Source organism: Puma concolor, chromosome D3, assembly GCF_028749965.1.
Source record: "Puma concolor isolate L17-30 chromosome D3, mPumCon1.1.hap2, whole genome shotgun sequence".
In the NCBI taxonomy this organism is placed as follows: domain Eukaryota; kingdom Metazoa; phylum Chordata; class Mammalia; order Carnivora; family Felidae; genus Puma; species Puma concolor.
Window position 1 is genome coordinate 1,860,357 of NC_141678.1, and position 14,994 is coordinate 1,875,350.

At 50.3% G+C, this 14,994-nt stretch overlaps 1 protein-coding gene across 2 annotated transcripts in view; it reads left to right on the forward strand.

The window, feature by feature from the left end:
* The first annotated feature begins 7,899 nt into the window (after positions 1 to 7,899).
* STX2 (syntaxin 2) overlaps positions 7,900 to 14,994 on the forward strand; it is a 35,335-nt gene continuing 28,240 nt past the window's right edge. For both annotated transcript variants that reach the window (XM_086681410.1, XM_086681411.1), the window contains exon 1: positions 7,900 to 8,189. In XM_086681410.1, the coding sequence (XP_086537536.1) occupies positions 8,160 to 8,189 (30 nt within the window). In that variant the 5' untranslated portion in view covers positions 7,900 to 8,159. The remainder of the gene's footprint in view (positions 8,190 to 14,994) is intronic.

The window sequence follows — 14,994 nt, forward strand, 5'->3', positions numbered from 1 at the left end:
CCACCCCATCTCCAGCTCCATTCCCTGTAACCCTGCGGCAGCCACACAAGCCTTCCTGAATCTTACCTCAGCCAAGTTTGCTACTGCCTTAGGGCCTTTGCTCTTAGCGCTCCCTCTGCCTCAAATGCTCTTCATATCATTGCCTGACTGGCTCCCTCTCACCCTTCAGGTCACAGATCCAATGTCACTTCCTAAGGAAAGCCCACCCTGACCACCGTTTCTAAAATGGCGTCACCACAGCAGACATTTCCCATGTCAACCCCGACTAGATTTTCTCCAAAGCACTTACCACTAGCTGGAAATAGCTTGCTTAATGATTCACATGCTCACTTTCTTACCTTTCTTTCCCTCCCTAGAATAAACAAAGCACCTTGCCTGGCATGATGTTCAACATATCTAGCACAGGGCCTGGCATGTAATGGGTGCTCAACAAATATCTGTTGAGTTGGTGGGTGAATCACTCTTGAGCCCATTGGAATACAGAAAGAGTAAGCAGCAGCAGCAGCATGATATGATAATAAAATAAAGGCAGTTTACATATAAGCTTATTAGAATTCTAATATGCTACTTCACATCGAAGACGAATTAAGCAAGTAACAAACATTTACCAAATACAGGGCCACCCTTTTCTATCTGTGCAGTTTCCATCACCTCCCTTGACTTGGTGAACCAGTCAGGAAGGTATTCTGAAAGACTCCGTTTTCTAATTCATTCATCGATAGTAGCGATAATGTGTCAAACGAGATCATTTCTTCACTGGACACAAAAATTTTTTTGACGTAGGGAGCACATTGATGGTACTTCTTGGCATTTGCACAGCCGTCACGTTCCCCTGAAGCCAAACTGGAGAGACCAGTCGTATACTCATGCCAAACATCCATCCAGCTTCTTCTATCCAACAACCAGGGCAGGGCAGAGGGTACGTGTTGGTGGCCCAGGAACGAAATCCAGCCTTCAGGTGCGGTTTGTGCTATCTCGGGGCGGCTCACGACATGCCGTGTATCTAAGCTAGTTGTCAGCAACATGTGATGGTTTTTAACGTGAGTCCGCAAATTCTTTGGTGCTTCTCTCTCCAAGAGGTTGAGCCTAATTCTCCTCTCCGTGAGTGTGGGCGGGACTTAGCGACCCCTAGCAAAGGGAGGATGGCTGAAGGGACCGTGAGTGACGTTTGAGACTTAAGTCATAGAGGCTCTGTGACTTCGGCCTTGCTCTCTTGGGTCACTCACTCTGAGGAGGACACTGTGGGGACAAGCACAGCCCTGTGGACAGGTTGGTGAGGAAGAGCTGAGCCCCTGCAAAGACCCCGCGGGGCCTTGCCCGCACATGGTGAGGGCGTCTTGAACGTGACCTTCCGGCCCCCCCGGTCAGGTCGGGCCTTGCCCGCATCTTTCCTGCAGTTTCACGAGGCGGAGTCACAACCACCCAGTGAAGCCACTCCTGAAATCCTGACTCTGGGAAGCCAAGTGAGATTTATTGTTTATTGTTGTTTCCACCGGTAACTTCTGATGCAATTTGCCCCTCGAGGGATGATGGGTCTAGGACACAAAAAGGAAAGATAGTTTGCATAAAAATCCAGATAGCTGGTTCCTTTTGAAAGTCAAGGTTGGGAGCCCCTGGGCCTGCTTTCCTGCGCGGCCACAAGCATCTGGAGGTCAATACCCACTGTGTGCCCCCTTTCCCCCCCAGGGGCAAACACTGCCATTTGCCTCAGGTCTGCCACTCCCTATTTATGTCTCAGACAGGAGGCCTCGTCCTCTGACACCGAGCCTGCTCTACTCACTTACCTGCCTGAGTCCTGAAGGGCCGGGGTTCACAACCTCTAGTTTAGTGAGTCTAAGACAGAGATGAAAAAAGACACAGATTCGTTCATTCACTCAGCTAATATCTAGTTAGCACCTACTATGTACCAGGCATTCCCCAAGGTCTAGGGCAGGGAACAAAACAGATCCAAAAGGTGTTGGCCTCTGGGAGCTTTCATCCTAGAAGGAAGAAACAGGAAGCAGACTTGGTTAAGGGAGTCAAATATATAGGATAGTGATGATTGCTAAGTGAAAATAAAGCAGGTACAGAAGGTATGGAATGTCAGAGGAAGGGGAGAGAGACCTAAGGTAGAGACATTTGAGCAAAGGCCTGTAGAAGGTGAGGGGAAAAAAAAAAAAAAAAAACCACAACACATAGATATCTGAGGAAGGATAATTCCAGAGACGGAGTATGGCACGTGCAAAGGCCCTGAGGTAGAACCCTGCCTGGAGTTGTCAGGGACAGCGAGGAGGCATGTGGCTGGAGCAGATCAGCAGATGTTATGAGGGACCCCTGTTCAGACCATGTTTCTGTGTAAACTCAGTGTCTTAGAATGAGTGCAAGGAGCCTCTTGTATTAAGAACAATGGTTGTTTCTTTATACCAAGAGGAACCTTCAAAGCTGACTACTGGCAGTCCACAGTGGGACAGAATGCTCTCTGTGAAAGAAGTTTTCACTCTGTGTCCTGTGTGACTTTAGGGGAGTCTGGTCCAAGAAAGAGGATAGAAAATGCCATAAGAGAACACAGGTATGTAATAGAACAAAACAGGTTTGTTTTTGTAATTTTTTTTTAACATTTATTTTTTATTTTTGAGACAGAGAGAGACAGAGGATGAACGGGGGAGGGTCAGAGAGAGAGGGAGACACAGAATCTGAAACAGGCTCCAGGCTCTGAGCAGTCAGCACAGAGCCCGACGCGGGGCTGGAACTCACAGACCGCGAGATCATGACCTGAGCTGAAGTCGGACACTTAACCGACTGAGCCACCCAGGCGCCCCTTGTTTTTTGTTTTTTTTTTTTTAACGTTTATTTATTATTGAGAGACAGAGAGAGACAGAGCATGAGCATGGGAGGGGCAGAGAGAGAGGGAGACACAGAATCTGAAGCAGGCTCCAGGCTCTGAGCTGTCAGCACAGAGCCCTATGTGGGGCTCGAACCCCTGAACCGTGAGATCATGACCTGAGCCCAAGTCGGACGCTTAACCTACTAAGCCACCCAGGCACCCCCAAAACAGGTTTTTTTCCTAAAAAAAATAAGGTTATTTACACCTATTGTTTAAAAAAATTTTTTAATGTCTATTTATTTTTGAGAGAGAGATAGAGAGAGAGAGAGAGAGAGAGAGTGTGTGTGTGCTCATAAGCAGGGGAGGGCCAGAGAGACAGGGGGAGACACAGAATCCAAAGCAGGCTCCAGGCTCTGAGCTGTCCGCACAGAGCCTGAGGTGGGGCTCGAACCCACGAACCATAAAGTCATGACCTGAGCTGAAGTCGGACATTTAACTGACTGAACCACCCAGGCGTCCCTGGAACAAAACAGTTCTAGTCAGGGGTTGTGACAGGCTGGGGGCACTTCAGACGGCTCTAGATACCTACGTATCTGTGTATTTATCTAGACAGTCCAGCTACTACCCAGATGGTTATATTCACCTTCGGATAGAGAGACATAGACCTACTGTCTGTACAACACACAGCATAGTATCCGTACAGCATCTGTATGTATGTACTTACAGTACCCATATATGGAAGGATATATAGATGTTTATATGTGGACACATAGATGAGCAACTTCTATGAAAACTTCCAGTGTATGTAGTTTTCTAGTGTATCTTTAAATGTCTATGTATTTAAATTTTCAGTACGTGTTTTTTTCAGGGTTTCACAAAGTGTGGTACATCTTAAATGCCTACTTTTAACAAACTAGTTCTTATAAGACAGGGTAATCACTGATGCGGCATGACTGTGCTATTTAGAAGATAATTACAGGGTGTCTTCGTTTCCCCGGGTGCCGTAAAAAATACCGCAAACTAGATGCCTTAAAATAACGGAAACTTTTTCCCACACTCTCCTGGAAGTCTGAAATCAAGGTGCTGGGAGGGCCATGCTCTCTCGGAAGGCTCCAGGGAGAGTCCGTCCCAGGCTTTTCTCTTAGCTTCTGATGGTGCCATCCCTGGCCATCCCTGGCTCATCGATGGTGCCCTGCCATCTCCTGGGTTATCTGGGAGCAGCCTTCCTGCCACGTCGTGTGGCCTTCCCTCTGTGTGTCTGTGTCCTAATCTCTTCGGATGAGGGCACCGGGTGTAAGGGATCAGGGCCCACCCTAACGACCACACCTCTTAACTCGCTCACCCTATTTCCAAATGAGGTCACACACACAGGTATGGGGGGCGGTTAGGACTTCAGCATATCTTTCTGGGGGACACAATTCAACCATAACACAGGGCTTATCAAAAATTGTATAAAATCAGAGTGAGCTTTGGCAGAACGGCTCAGAACCGGGGCACCAGCTTCGGGTGGTGCGATGAATGTTTCCTTCCTTGGATCCTGACTGGGTGTCTCAGAACTGCCCGCGTGTAACATCCGCTCGCCTGCCTGGAGGCTGGGGAAATGGCAGCGCTGTGTGTCCTTTGATGTTACCGTCTGACTTACGTGATAAGTCAGATGTTAATCAAGCTTTCCACCATCAACAGATATTGGGTGTGTTTTAGCCTTTTTCCCAGTAAAACAATGCGGCAGTTAATGTCCTTAAACATACAGATGTGTAACCTGGGGCTTTTATAGCTACGACACTTTAGATTTCTCAACAGGAATTGGTAGGTCAAAGGGATGTGTGTCTCTATTTCTGTTTTTCCCTAGAAATTGGGAAAATAGTGCCACACTGTAGTTTTACTGTGTTGTTGCTTTTTAAGATTTTACTTGGAAGTGATCTCTACACCCCATGTGGGGCTCGAACTCACAACCCTGAGATCAAGAGTCGCACACTCCTCCAACCGAGCCCGCGTAGCCTCGTCCCTCTGCAGTTTTACTCAGCATTTCCTGATTATCAGGGATGTGTGTATCTTTTCATCCCCTTGGGCTCCCACGTCAGCCCACAGGCCAGAGGGTGGCTCCTCGGGAATGATCGATCATAGCACTTCATGTATCTTTATTGGTCTCAAACAAAAGCCACGAGTCATGGTCTATGATGTTTTTTTTTTTTTTTTTTTTTAATTTTTTTTTTCAACGTTTTTATTTATTTTTGGGACAGAGAGAGAGCATGAACGGGGGAGGGGCAGAGAGAGAGGGAGACACAGAATCAGAAACAGGCTCCAGGCTCTGAGCCATCAGCCCAGAGCCTGACGTGGGGCTCGAACTCACGGACCGCAAGATCGTGACCTGGCTGAAGTCGGACGCTTAACCGACTGCGCCACCCAGGCGCCCCTGGTCTATGATGTTTTTAATCCTGTGTCCTTCCCGTTTACATCCAGGGATACATAAGATAATTCTCTGAAAAATAAGCCACGTGTATGTGTAGTGGGCAGAATAATGCCCTCCGGGGATGTCCGTGCTCCGGTCCCAGGAGCCCCTGACTGTGTAGCCTTCCCCAACAGGGACCATCATAAAGTTCTTTCCAGAGTAAATAAATATATTTACAGCCCCATCTTTAAAAAGGTAGTCTGTTCTAAGCTTAGCATTACGGTAAGTTAAACAAGGCAACTGCATTTCCAAATTCCTTGGAAAGCTTATCCTCATTCACATTTAGGATCAGGGCCCGGGGAATTCTTCCAGTTATGATCAGAACAAAGACTACGGTCAACTGACAATCCTTCTTCAGGATTCTGACTTTGAATGGATTTTTTTTTAATGTTTTTATTCATTATTGAGAGAGAGAGAGACTGAGCATGAGCAGGGGAGGGGCAGAGAGAGGCGGGAGACACAGAATCCGAAGCAGGCTCCAGGCCTGCCTCCAGTCACTCAACCAACCGAGCCACCCAGGCGCCCCTTGAATGGATTTTTAATGGGCGCCTGGGTGGCTCAGTTAGCTAAGCATCCAACTTTGGCTCAGGTCATGATCTCGCAGTTCGTGGGTTCAAGCCCTGTGTCAGGCTCTTGCTGACAACTGAGCCTGGAGACTGCTTTGGATTCTGTGTCTTTCTCCCTCTCTGCCCCTCCCCCACTCACACTCTGTCTCTCTCTTTCCAAGAAATAAACATTAAAAAAGTAAAATAAATAAATAAATAAATAAAATTTCCCTTACTGTTTCTTTAAGTCCAATAAAAATAAGTTAATTTAGATTCACTGAATTTTAAAATAGGCAGGGACCTTGCTGGGTTCAAATCCAGACTCTGGCCCCAAGTTCAGTATCCTGTACCTTGCCATAACTCGCCCACCACAGTAATGAAATCTACTTCGGAATGGGTACACGTACAAAAGCAAGTTTTATGGCATAACTTTTTCATTTACTTAACAAATATTTATTTAACACTTCATATGTGCTAGGCCCCCTTCTCAGTGTTGAGGATAATTAGGGAGTAGTGGACACAAATCCCTGCCTTCAATGGAGTGAGTATTCGAGAGGAAAAGGACAAATAATAAACAGCAAAATACATGTGTATATGATGTGGGTCATCAGAGGGCTGTAGGCACTATGAGGGGAAAAGGGCCGAGTAAGGGGTTTGGCGTATGAAGGAGGGAGTGCAATTTTTTTTTTTAATTTTAAATATTTATTTATTTTTGAGAGAGAGAGAGAGAGAGAGAATCCGAAGCAGGCTCCAGACTCTGAGCCGTCAGCACAGATCCGGATGCGGGGCTTAAACCCATGAGCCATGAGATCTTGACCAGAGCCAAAGTCAGACGCCTAACCAATAAGCCACCCGGGTGTCCAGGGAGTGCAATTTTTAACAGGGTGGGGCAGGACAGGCCTCACAGAAAAGGCATCATTGGATCAAAATCTTTTTATCTTATTTTATTTTTTTATTAAAAAAATTTTTTTTAATGTTTTTATTTATTTTTGAGACAGAGAGACACAGAGCATGAGCAGGGGAGGGGCAGAGAGAGAGGGAGACACAGAATCTGAAGCAGGCTCCAGGCTCTGAGCTGTCAGCACAGACCCTGATGCGGGGCTCAAACTCACAGACCGTGAGATCATGACTTGAGCCGAAGTCGGACGCTCAACCGACTGAGCCACCCAGGTGCCCCTGGATCAAAATCCTGAAGGAAGCAAGAGACCAAGTTACCTAGTTGTCTGGGGATAGAGTGTTGAGACAGGCACAGCCAGTGCAAAGGCCCTGAGGTAGAATGAGGCTGGGAGTGAGTGGAGGAAAGGGTCCTGGAAAATGAGACTCTGGAGGTACGAGGAATGGTTAGCCGGTGCGGGACCTTCCACCAAGGCGGTGCAGGTGGTGCGGTTTCGGGAGAAAGCCTGTCCAAGGTGTCAGTACCTAAAGCTCCACCCAGTTCCTCTCTGCAGCCGGGCTGAACTACTCACCGAAATGTTCACGATTTTTAAAAATACATAAAAGGAGGAGCGCCTGGGTGGCTCAATTGGGCCTCCGACTTCGGCTCAGGTCATGATCTCACGGTTCATGGGTTCGAGCCCCGCGTCGGGCTCTGTGCTGATGGCTCCGAGCCTGGAGCCCGCTTCGGATTCTGTGTGTCTCTCTTTCCGTCTCTGCCCCTCCCCCGCTGGAGCGCTGTCAGCCTCTCAAAAATAAACATTAAAAAAAATTAAAAAAACATAAATGAGTATGAAAGCACAAAAGCAGAAAAACATCAGCAAGAAGGGACGAATGGCACATATGCTTGAACAGGCAAGACGAAGCCCTGGCCGCCCTCCACCCCAGATCCCTCGGCTTCCTCACTCAGGCCCCGCCCCCACCGTCCCTCCCCCACCCCTTCTATCTCCCGCCCCACAGGCCCCGCCCCTCCACAGGGCCCACCCCTTCCCTTCCGGCTAGGTCTGTTCCCGTCCCACCAGGCTCCGCCCCCACAGGCCCCGCCCTCTCCCTCTTCCGGCGCGGTGTGTCCCCCGCCCCGCAGGCCCCGCCCTTCCCCCCAGGCCCCGCCTTCTCCCCGCCCGGCCTCGTCGGTTCCCCGCCCCACCAGGCCCCGCCCGGCCCCGCCCCTCCCCTCCGACCGCGGCATTCCCGCAGGAAGGCTCCCGCAGGCTGCGTGGGCCCGGGCGCGGCGCGGCCGGGCATGCGCAGAGCGCACGGGCGCGGTTGCCGTGGCAGCGCCGGCCCGAGGGGAGGGCGGCGGGAGGGCGCGGTGCGGAGCCGGCGACCGGCAGGCTGAGGCGGCGGCGCGTCCACCGAGAGCCCGCGGCGGCCGGAGGCGGCGCCGGGCAGGCCTGAGCGGCGGGGCGCGGCGCCCGGGCCCGTGGGGATGCGGGACCGGCTGCCGGACCTGACGGCGGTGAGCGGCGGGCGGGCGGCAGATAGCGGTTCGGGCTGGGCGCGGCGGGGCGGGGCGGGGCGGGGCGCAGGGGGCTCGGGGCGGCCGGAGGTGGGGGCGGAGGGGAGAGTAGCGGGCGGGGGGCGCCGGGGTGGGCAGGACTCGCGGGGAAGGATGGGGCTGTTCGGGATGGGCGGAGGTGAGGGGGAAGAGCAGGGCAGGGGGCGCCCGGGGTCGCGGCGCTGGCCCACCCCGCCGCCGCCTCGTGGGTCGCTGTCTCCGCCGTGTCCACGACGCCCCCACGGCCGAGAGACAGGAACGCTTGTTGCCGTCGCTGACAGGCAGGGAAGCGGAGTTTTTGAGAGTACAGTTTGCCCGGGGGTGGGGTGGGGGGGGCACGGGGCAGTGGCCGGGCCTTGAACCCCCTTTTCTGAGCGCCTCTCTGCTGCTTCCCCGGGCTGAAGTCGCCCCGTCACATCGCCCTGTCTGATCCTGATTCTTTGCACAGCACTTAAGACAACCAGAAACTACTCGGCTCTGGTCGGTCCGGCCCTAGGGTGTGGATGTCAGCTCCCGGAGAGCAGGGGCCTGTCGCCTTGCCCGCTGTCCGATCGCTGGGGTCTTGCTCGGGACCCCGCACGTGGTGGGAGAGATGCACACGGTGCCCCCTGCCTGTGGGCGCCTCACAGCCCCGGGTGCTTGCGCTGAGCCGTGCCTGTGTTTGCCTTCCTTCCCACCCAGCACACCTGGCCGGTGGAGTGTGTGGTGCTCGGGGAGGAACCCAGCAAATGACCCTTCACTTGAGGGAGGGAGGGGCGTCCCCTTAGGCATGGGACGGATCTTTGATGCGCGGTGCCGAGTGCGGGAGAGGACAGCACCATGAATGACATGGCTGCGGTGACAGTCGAGTTGATGTTTATAGAATGTGGCGGAGTTGAGACATTTTAGGCCAACAGGTAATTACTACTTTTTTTTTCCTTTAAAACAGGACTGTTAATTAGTGCCGAGTGTTTCCAGGACACAGATAAAGCCTCTGCCCTCTGCAGCCGGGCAGCCTCAGGACAAGGTGCTGGGTCCTCTGTCCTAGCGCCTTCATTGCATGTAGTGAATTAGCTTCTTTGCTCCTAGAATCCAGCTGGTTCTATGGGATGCTTAGGAAAATGGAAGGAATCGTCACGGAAATGGTTATCTGTGTTCCGTGGATCACATGGCGAAGCCGGGTTCAAAAAGGCAATGAATTACCCTCCCTTGGAACCATCACCTTATGTTTTACTCTCCTTGCAAGAATGGTTTTTCGTAGTGATTTTTTTCTTCTTAACGGTCAGATGTTTTGACCTCCGCAGTTTGCAGATGAACATCTGTTAAACGTAGCAAGTTCCCGGTCTCTCGGCCTGCAGAATGCCTTTCTGTGCCAGGAGGAGCTCCTGTATTTGTAAAGAATTGCTGAGTGTATCCGAACGGGAGAACTGTAACTGTTGGTGGAAGGTCTCCAAGTGTATGTAATACTGGGGGGTAGCTAAGAAAGGTCTGTCCGTAGAATATATATGTAGCTTTTCTGGGCCTGATTAGCAAAAAATAAATCAGGAGGTTATTTACCACTCTAGCCTTATGTATCCTGTAGGGCCTCCTCCTGCAGCACGTGACCTGTCGGGATCTAGAATTTCAGAGCTAGAAGTGGCCTTCTCTAGTCCAACACCGTCCTGCTCTAGATAAAGACACTGAGCAATTGTAGAACACATTACTGGAAGTTTCTACTTCTGGAGTTGTCTGATCTTGGGCAAATTATTTTTGAAACTGTCAAAACCTCAATTTTCTCATTCTTAAGATGGGGATGATAATCTCTCTCTTGCTTACTCATAGACATGGTTGTGAAACATAAAATTATCTCCCGTGTGTGACACTGGCAGAGGTGGGACAACTGCCATGTAATTGTGAGTGCTGTTCATATTTATTAGTTTTTTTTTTTTTTAATGTTTTCAGATAGTTATAAAAAGCAAACTACTATGTGGAGTAAAAAATATTAATTTGAAACTGAGTTTGACACACGTGTAACTTTTCATAGTTAAAAAACTCCTCTGGAAATTGTCAGAAATAAAAGTTAAACTTTTCCTTTCCTTAAGGAAATGTATTCTTTCCAAGTGGTTCTTGGAGTAGTTGAATGTTCATAACCATGTTTCTAACCAGCTGGTGTTCTTTTCCTAGGTGAGCTTTAATTGGGTAGTTAAAATATCTCATCAACAGTGTCCAACCTGGCAAAATAGTTGTTATACCTCCAAAAAGTTTCCCTTTTTAGCTGTTGGTGCTTCTTCCCAAGAAGAAGATTACCACTGATAACCATTTGGAAAAGACCTAAAAAGGAGTGTGTCCAGTTCAATTTGCCAAATACAGATGTAGCTCCTTCTAACTAGTGATTCTCTTTTTGAGCAGCCAGTTCATTTGGGTGCAGGAAGTTTAAGTGACTTACCCAAGATCTCCTAGACTCTAAATCCGGAAAGAGTTGCTGATTTACCAAAAGCAGAACCACCAATCCAACAGACACGCCCCTGCGAGGTCCCGAGGAGGAGGTGTGCTAGATGCATTAGAGGCACTAAAATGACTTGGGTGCCTGTGTGGAGCAAATAGCCAGGGGGAGGGGAGGGGAGGGGAGGGGAGGGAGCCAGCAGGGTGAAACACATTTTAGGATGTAAGTAAATGAAAATGGAATTTCTGTTCTAGGGGACAGTAACTCCAAATGCGTTTTGATTGCCTTTTTAAAAAAAAGTTTGTGTGTGGGGCGCCTGGGTGGCTCAGTCGGTTTGGTGTCCGACTTCAGCTCAGGTCACGATCTCGCGGTCCGTGAGTTCGAGCCCTGCGTCAGGCTCTGGGCTGATGGCTCAGAGCCTGGAGCCTGCTTCAGATTCTGTGTCTCCCTCTCTCTCTGCCCCTCCCCCGTTCATGCTCTGTCTCTCTCTGTCTCAAAAATAAATGTTAAAAAAAAAATTAAATAAAAAAAAAAGTTTGTGTGTATGCAAATGGGTGTATTATAGTTAAGAATAGAGAAACTGTGATTTCAACTGTGGGCATTGTTTAAAGGAAAATAAACACATGGCAGTTGTGTGCATTCATTAGTAGACCTGAGAGATGAGAAAATTAGTATTTTTAATCCCTGGATTCAGAGAGATGAATTGCAGGTGCAATTTTTACTTTGAGAGCAAGTGCACATGTGAGTGGGAGAGGGGCAGAGAGAGAGAGAGAGAGAGAGAGAGAGGGTCTTAAGTAGGCTCCAGCGTGGAGCCCACTGTGGGGCTTGATCCTGTGACCCTGGGATCATGACCTGAGCTGAAATCAGGAGTCAGGTGCCCAACCAACTGAGCCACCCAGGTGCTCCTTTCTTAAATTTATTTTATATTTAATTTAATTTAATTTAATTTAATTTATTTTATTTTATTTTATTTTTTGGAGACAGAGGGAGAGAGAGGCAAATACAGGTTTTTAAAAGGCAGGAAAAACAACCTAGATATTTTAAAAGTCCTTTGTTTATTTATTTTTAATGTTTGTTTATTTTTGAGAGAGAGAGATTGACAAAGCATGAGCAGGAGAGGGCAGAGACAGGAGACACAGAATCCCAAGCAGGCCCCAGGCTCTGAGCTGTCAGCACGGAGCCCGACACGAGGCTCAAACTCACAAACTGCGAGATCATGACCTGAGCTGAAGTCAGATGCTCAAGCCCCCTGGGCGCCCCTAAAAGTTATTTTGTGACAGCTCAGACTGCACATGTCCAAAGCATTGTATAGTAAAGGTTCAAATTCCCATTTATAATATAAGGCATTTTTTTCCCTAAATACTTCACTTAAAATGATAAGAATTTTATGGCATAATTTCCTAGATGTGTATGTTTATAGTTTAAACTTTTATGTTTTTTTCAGTCTTGCTGCCTTTGTTTCAGATGTTTATTTTGAGAGAGAGCGAGAGAGCACGCATGAGAGTGGGGGAGGGACAGAGAAAGGGGGAGAGAGTTCCAAGCAGGCTCCACGCCACCGGCATAGGGTCCCACGGGGGCTCGATTTCACGGTTCACGAGATCGTGACTTGAGCCAAGATCAATCCTGTCAGTTTTTTTTTTTTTTAAATGTTTATTTTTGAGAAAGAGAGAGGTCACATGAACTGGGAGGGGCAGAGAGAGAGAGACCGAGAACCCCAAGCAGGCTCTGAGCTGTCAGCACAGAGCCTGACATGGGTTCGAACCCAGGAACCATGAGATCATGACCTGAGCCAAAGTTGAACACTTAACCCACTGAGCCACACAGGAGCCCCCCAGATTAATACTTCTTGCTTGTAACTTCCAGTCTGTTGTGAATTTAGGGAAGAGAAAAGCTAAGAGAACCAGTTCCTGAAAAACCAGTACATAAAAATGGGTTTCCTCTTCAGTGTGCACATCCCACAGGCTGCCTTAGTCCCGTCATCAGGGGCCGCCTGTGGTTCCCATGGTGGCCTTTGCACCTGCTGCCCGCCCGGATCCCCCTTCTTGGCCTGCCTCACACCTTCATTTGGTCTCAGTGCAGGCATCACCCCTGGGAAGTCTTCCTGTCCTCTCCCCTCTTGTGTCCCCAGAGGTGGCCGTCTTCCGTCTCTGAGCACCAGTGGGTCCTGTTTCCTCGCAGGCGTCACCCTTTCCGGGGCAGGGCTTGTGCACTCTGGTGCCTCAGTAGTTACCTCCGGGCACCTGCCAGGTGTTGGGAAGATCCCAGGGTGAGGAATATGTAGGTGACCATGGAACCTGTGGTCCTGAGGCTCTTTCTGTTGCTGGGGCCACAAATCCATTAGCTACAGCAGAGAAGAGAAGGACAGCTATCTATTTTTTTAAATGTTTATTTTGAGAGAGAGACGGAGACTCAGACTCTGAAGCAGGCTCCCGGCTCCGAGCTGTCAGCACAGAGCCCGACGCAGGGCTCGAACCCACGACCCGTGAGATCATGACCTGAGCCGAAGTCGGACATGTAACAGACTGAGCCACTCGGGCGCCCGGAGAGAGGGATGGTTATTATAAAGAAGGGCGGTGCCTCAGAACCAGAGGGCAGAATGTGCCTCGGGACCCCCTGAGGAGCGGAGCCAGGGATCAGCAGGCAGCTCACGCCTGCACCCGGGTCACGCCTGCTTTGTCATGTGCCCCTGTGCTTCTGGTGTCCTCTCTGTCCTTCCGTGTGTGCTCCCTCCGCCCTCCCCCTCGGGCTCCTGCCCCTTTTCTTCAGTTGCTCAGCTGACCCCACTGTCACAGCCTGGCGTGCGAGCCCTGAGCGGACAGACAGTGTCCTCGTGCCCCGGAAACTCAGGTGGAGGGTGGACAGGGGTCAGCCGAGGACACCCCTGCTCTGGGTGAGAGGCCCGTGGGTGGGCTCCTGAGGATGGGCGACCAGGGGACGGTGTGTGAGCTGAGACTGGAATGAGCCGGAGCCACCAGCGGGGTCGCACGGGCGGGTGACCTCCCCGGTGGGGAAGGGCTGGTGCGAAGGGCGGACGGGGGGCTGGTTTGGTTGGCGGTGCGGGAGCGTCCCAGATAAGGGGAGACCCTTGAACATGGCATGCGAGGAAAAGGGTCAGATAGCAGAAGCATCTGCACGGTACAGTTCTGTCTCTGTAAAGTCTAAGTACCTGTCCGAGGTATTTGTATGATGTTAATAGTGGAGACAAGTATGTAGCAAAAAGGGAAAACCGTGAAGCAATGTGATGTTCTACCACAGGGCGTTGAAGTCTGATAGCATGAGTGTGAGAAAGGCCTGTTACGCTCAGCTCCAGAATTACAAACCGGCCAACAGACGGCTTTTACCCGTAATCACAGGTTCTTTTCTTTGACTCAAGGGATTGAAGTTTGAGAAAGAAGTTAATGTATTCTAGCAGCCAAGGGACAAGTGCTGTAGATATTTGAAGAAAATGTAATTTGTCTGCCCTCACTTTCGATCTGTGTGTGTGGTGAAAGAAGCCAGCGTTTCATCAGAGTTTGGATTCTCCCGATTTGTGATAACCCAGCTTCCGCCGAAGTCTCAACAGTGAGCGTTCCCGTGACAAGTTATTCACGGCTGTTAAACGGTCCCCAGACGTGGAAGCTCCTTGCTCTCTGCTCCTGACGATAGTTGTCACAGAGGGAGAATTTTATTTTTAATGTAACCCTGCATTTAAGGAGACTTCTTTTGAAATGTAACGGGAACGGAAATGTTGGTATTTGAATGTTTGTCTTGCAATTTGACACTTTGGAAGTCGAGCCCGTCATATCGGAGAAGACTCCTACTGCCTCCGGTAAAGGCTTTGCCACACGGCGGCTCGTACGTGGTCCGTTCACCGCCCAACTGGACGGATGAACACGGGCGCGTGCAGACGGGGCCGTGATGCTGCTTAAATGAAACAGCAGTGTTTCGGTTGTCACTTTCTTTGTTCTTTTTTACGAATGGAAACGCTAAGACAGCATTAGGGAGCCTGTTTCCTCTTATCGCGCGTTTTGAGAACTCCGGTTAGAAGTTAGAAATAGAAGTAAAGGGTTAAAAACGAGGCTAAAGGAAGAGGACAGAGAACGCGTTCCTGGTCCTCTGGCTCCCTCGAGGGCTGCAGGTGGAGACAGGGGTCCCCCGCCCGCAGGGGTGGCCGGGAATGAAGAGCACGCAGGTGCGCGGGGTGCCTCGCGGTGGCCCGCGCACTGCCGCGTGGGGTGTGCTCGGCGCACAGTGTGGACAGGCGGCAGTGAGATGCGCATTCCTCGGGCGTCAGGCTGGAAGCCTCTCCCTGAGCGCCGAGGTGCATAGCGGTGTCTCTCCCCCGTGGGAGGTGAAAGTTCCCTCGAGTTTTCTGCAGAATGGAAC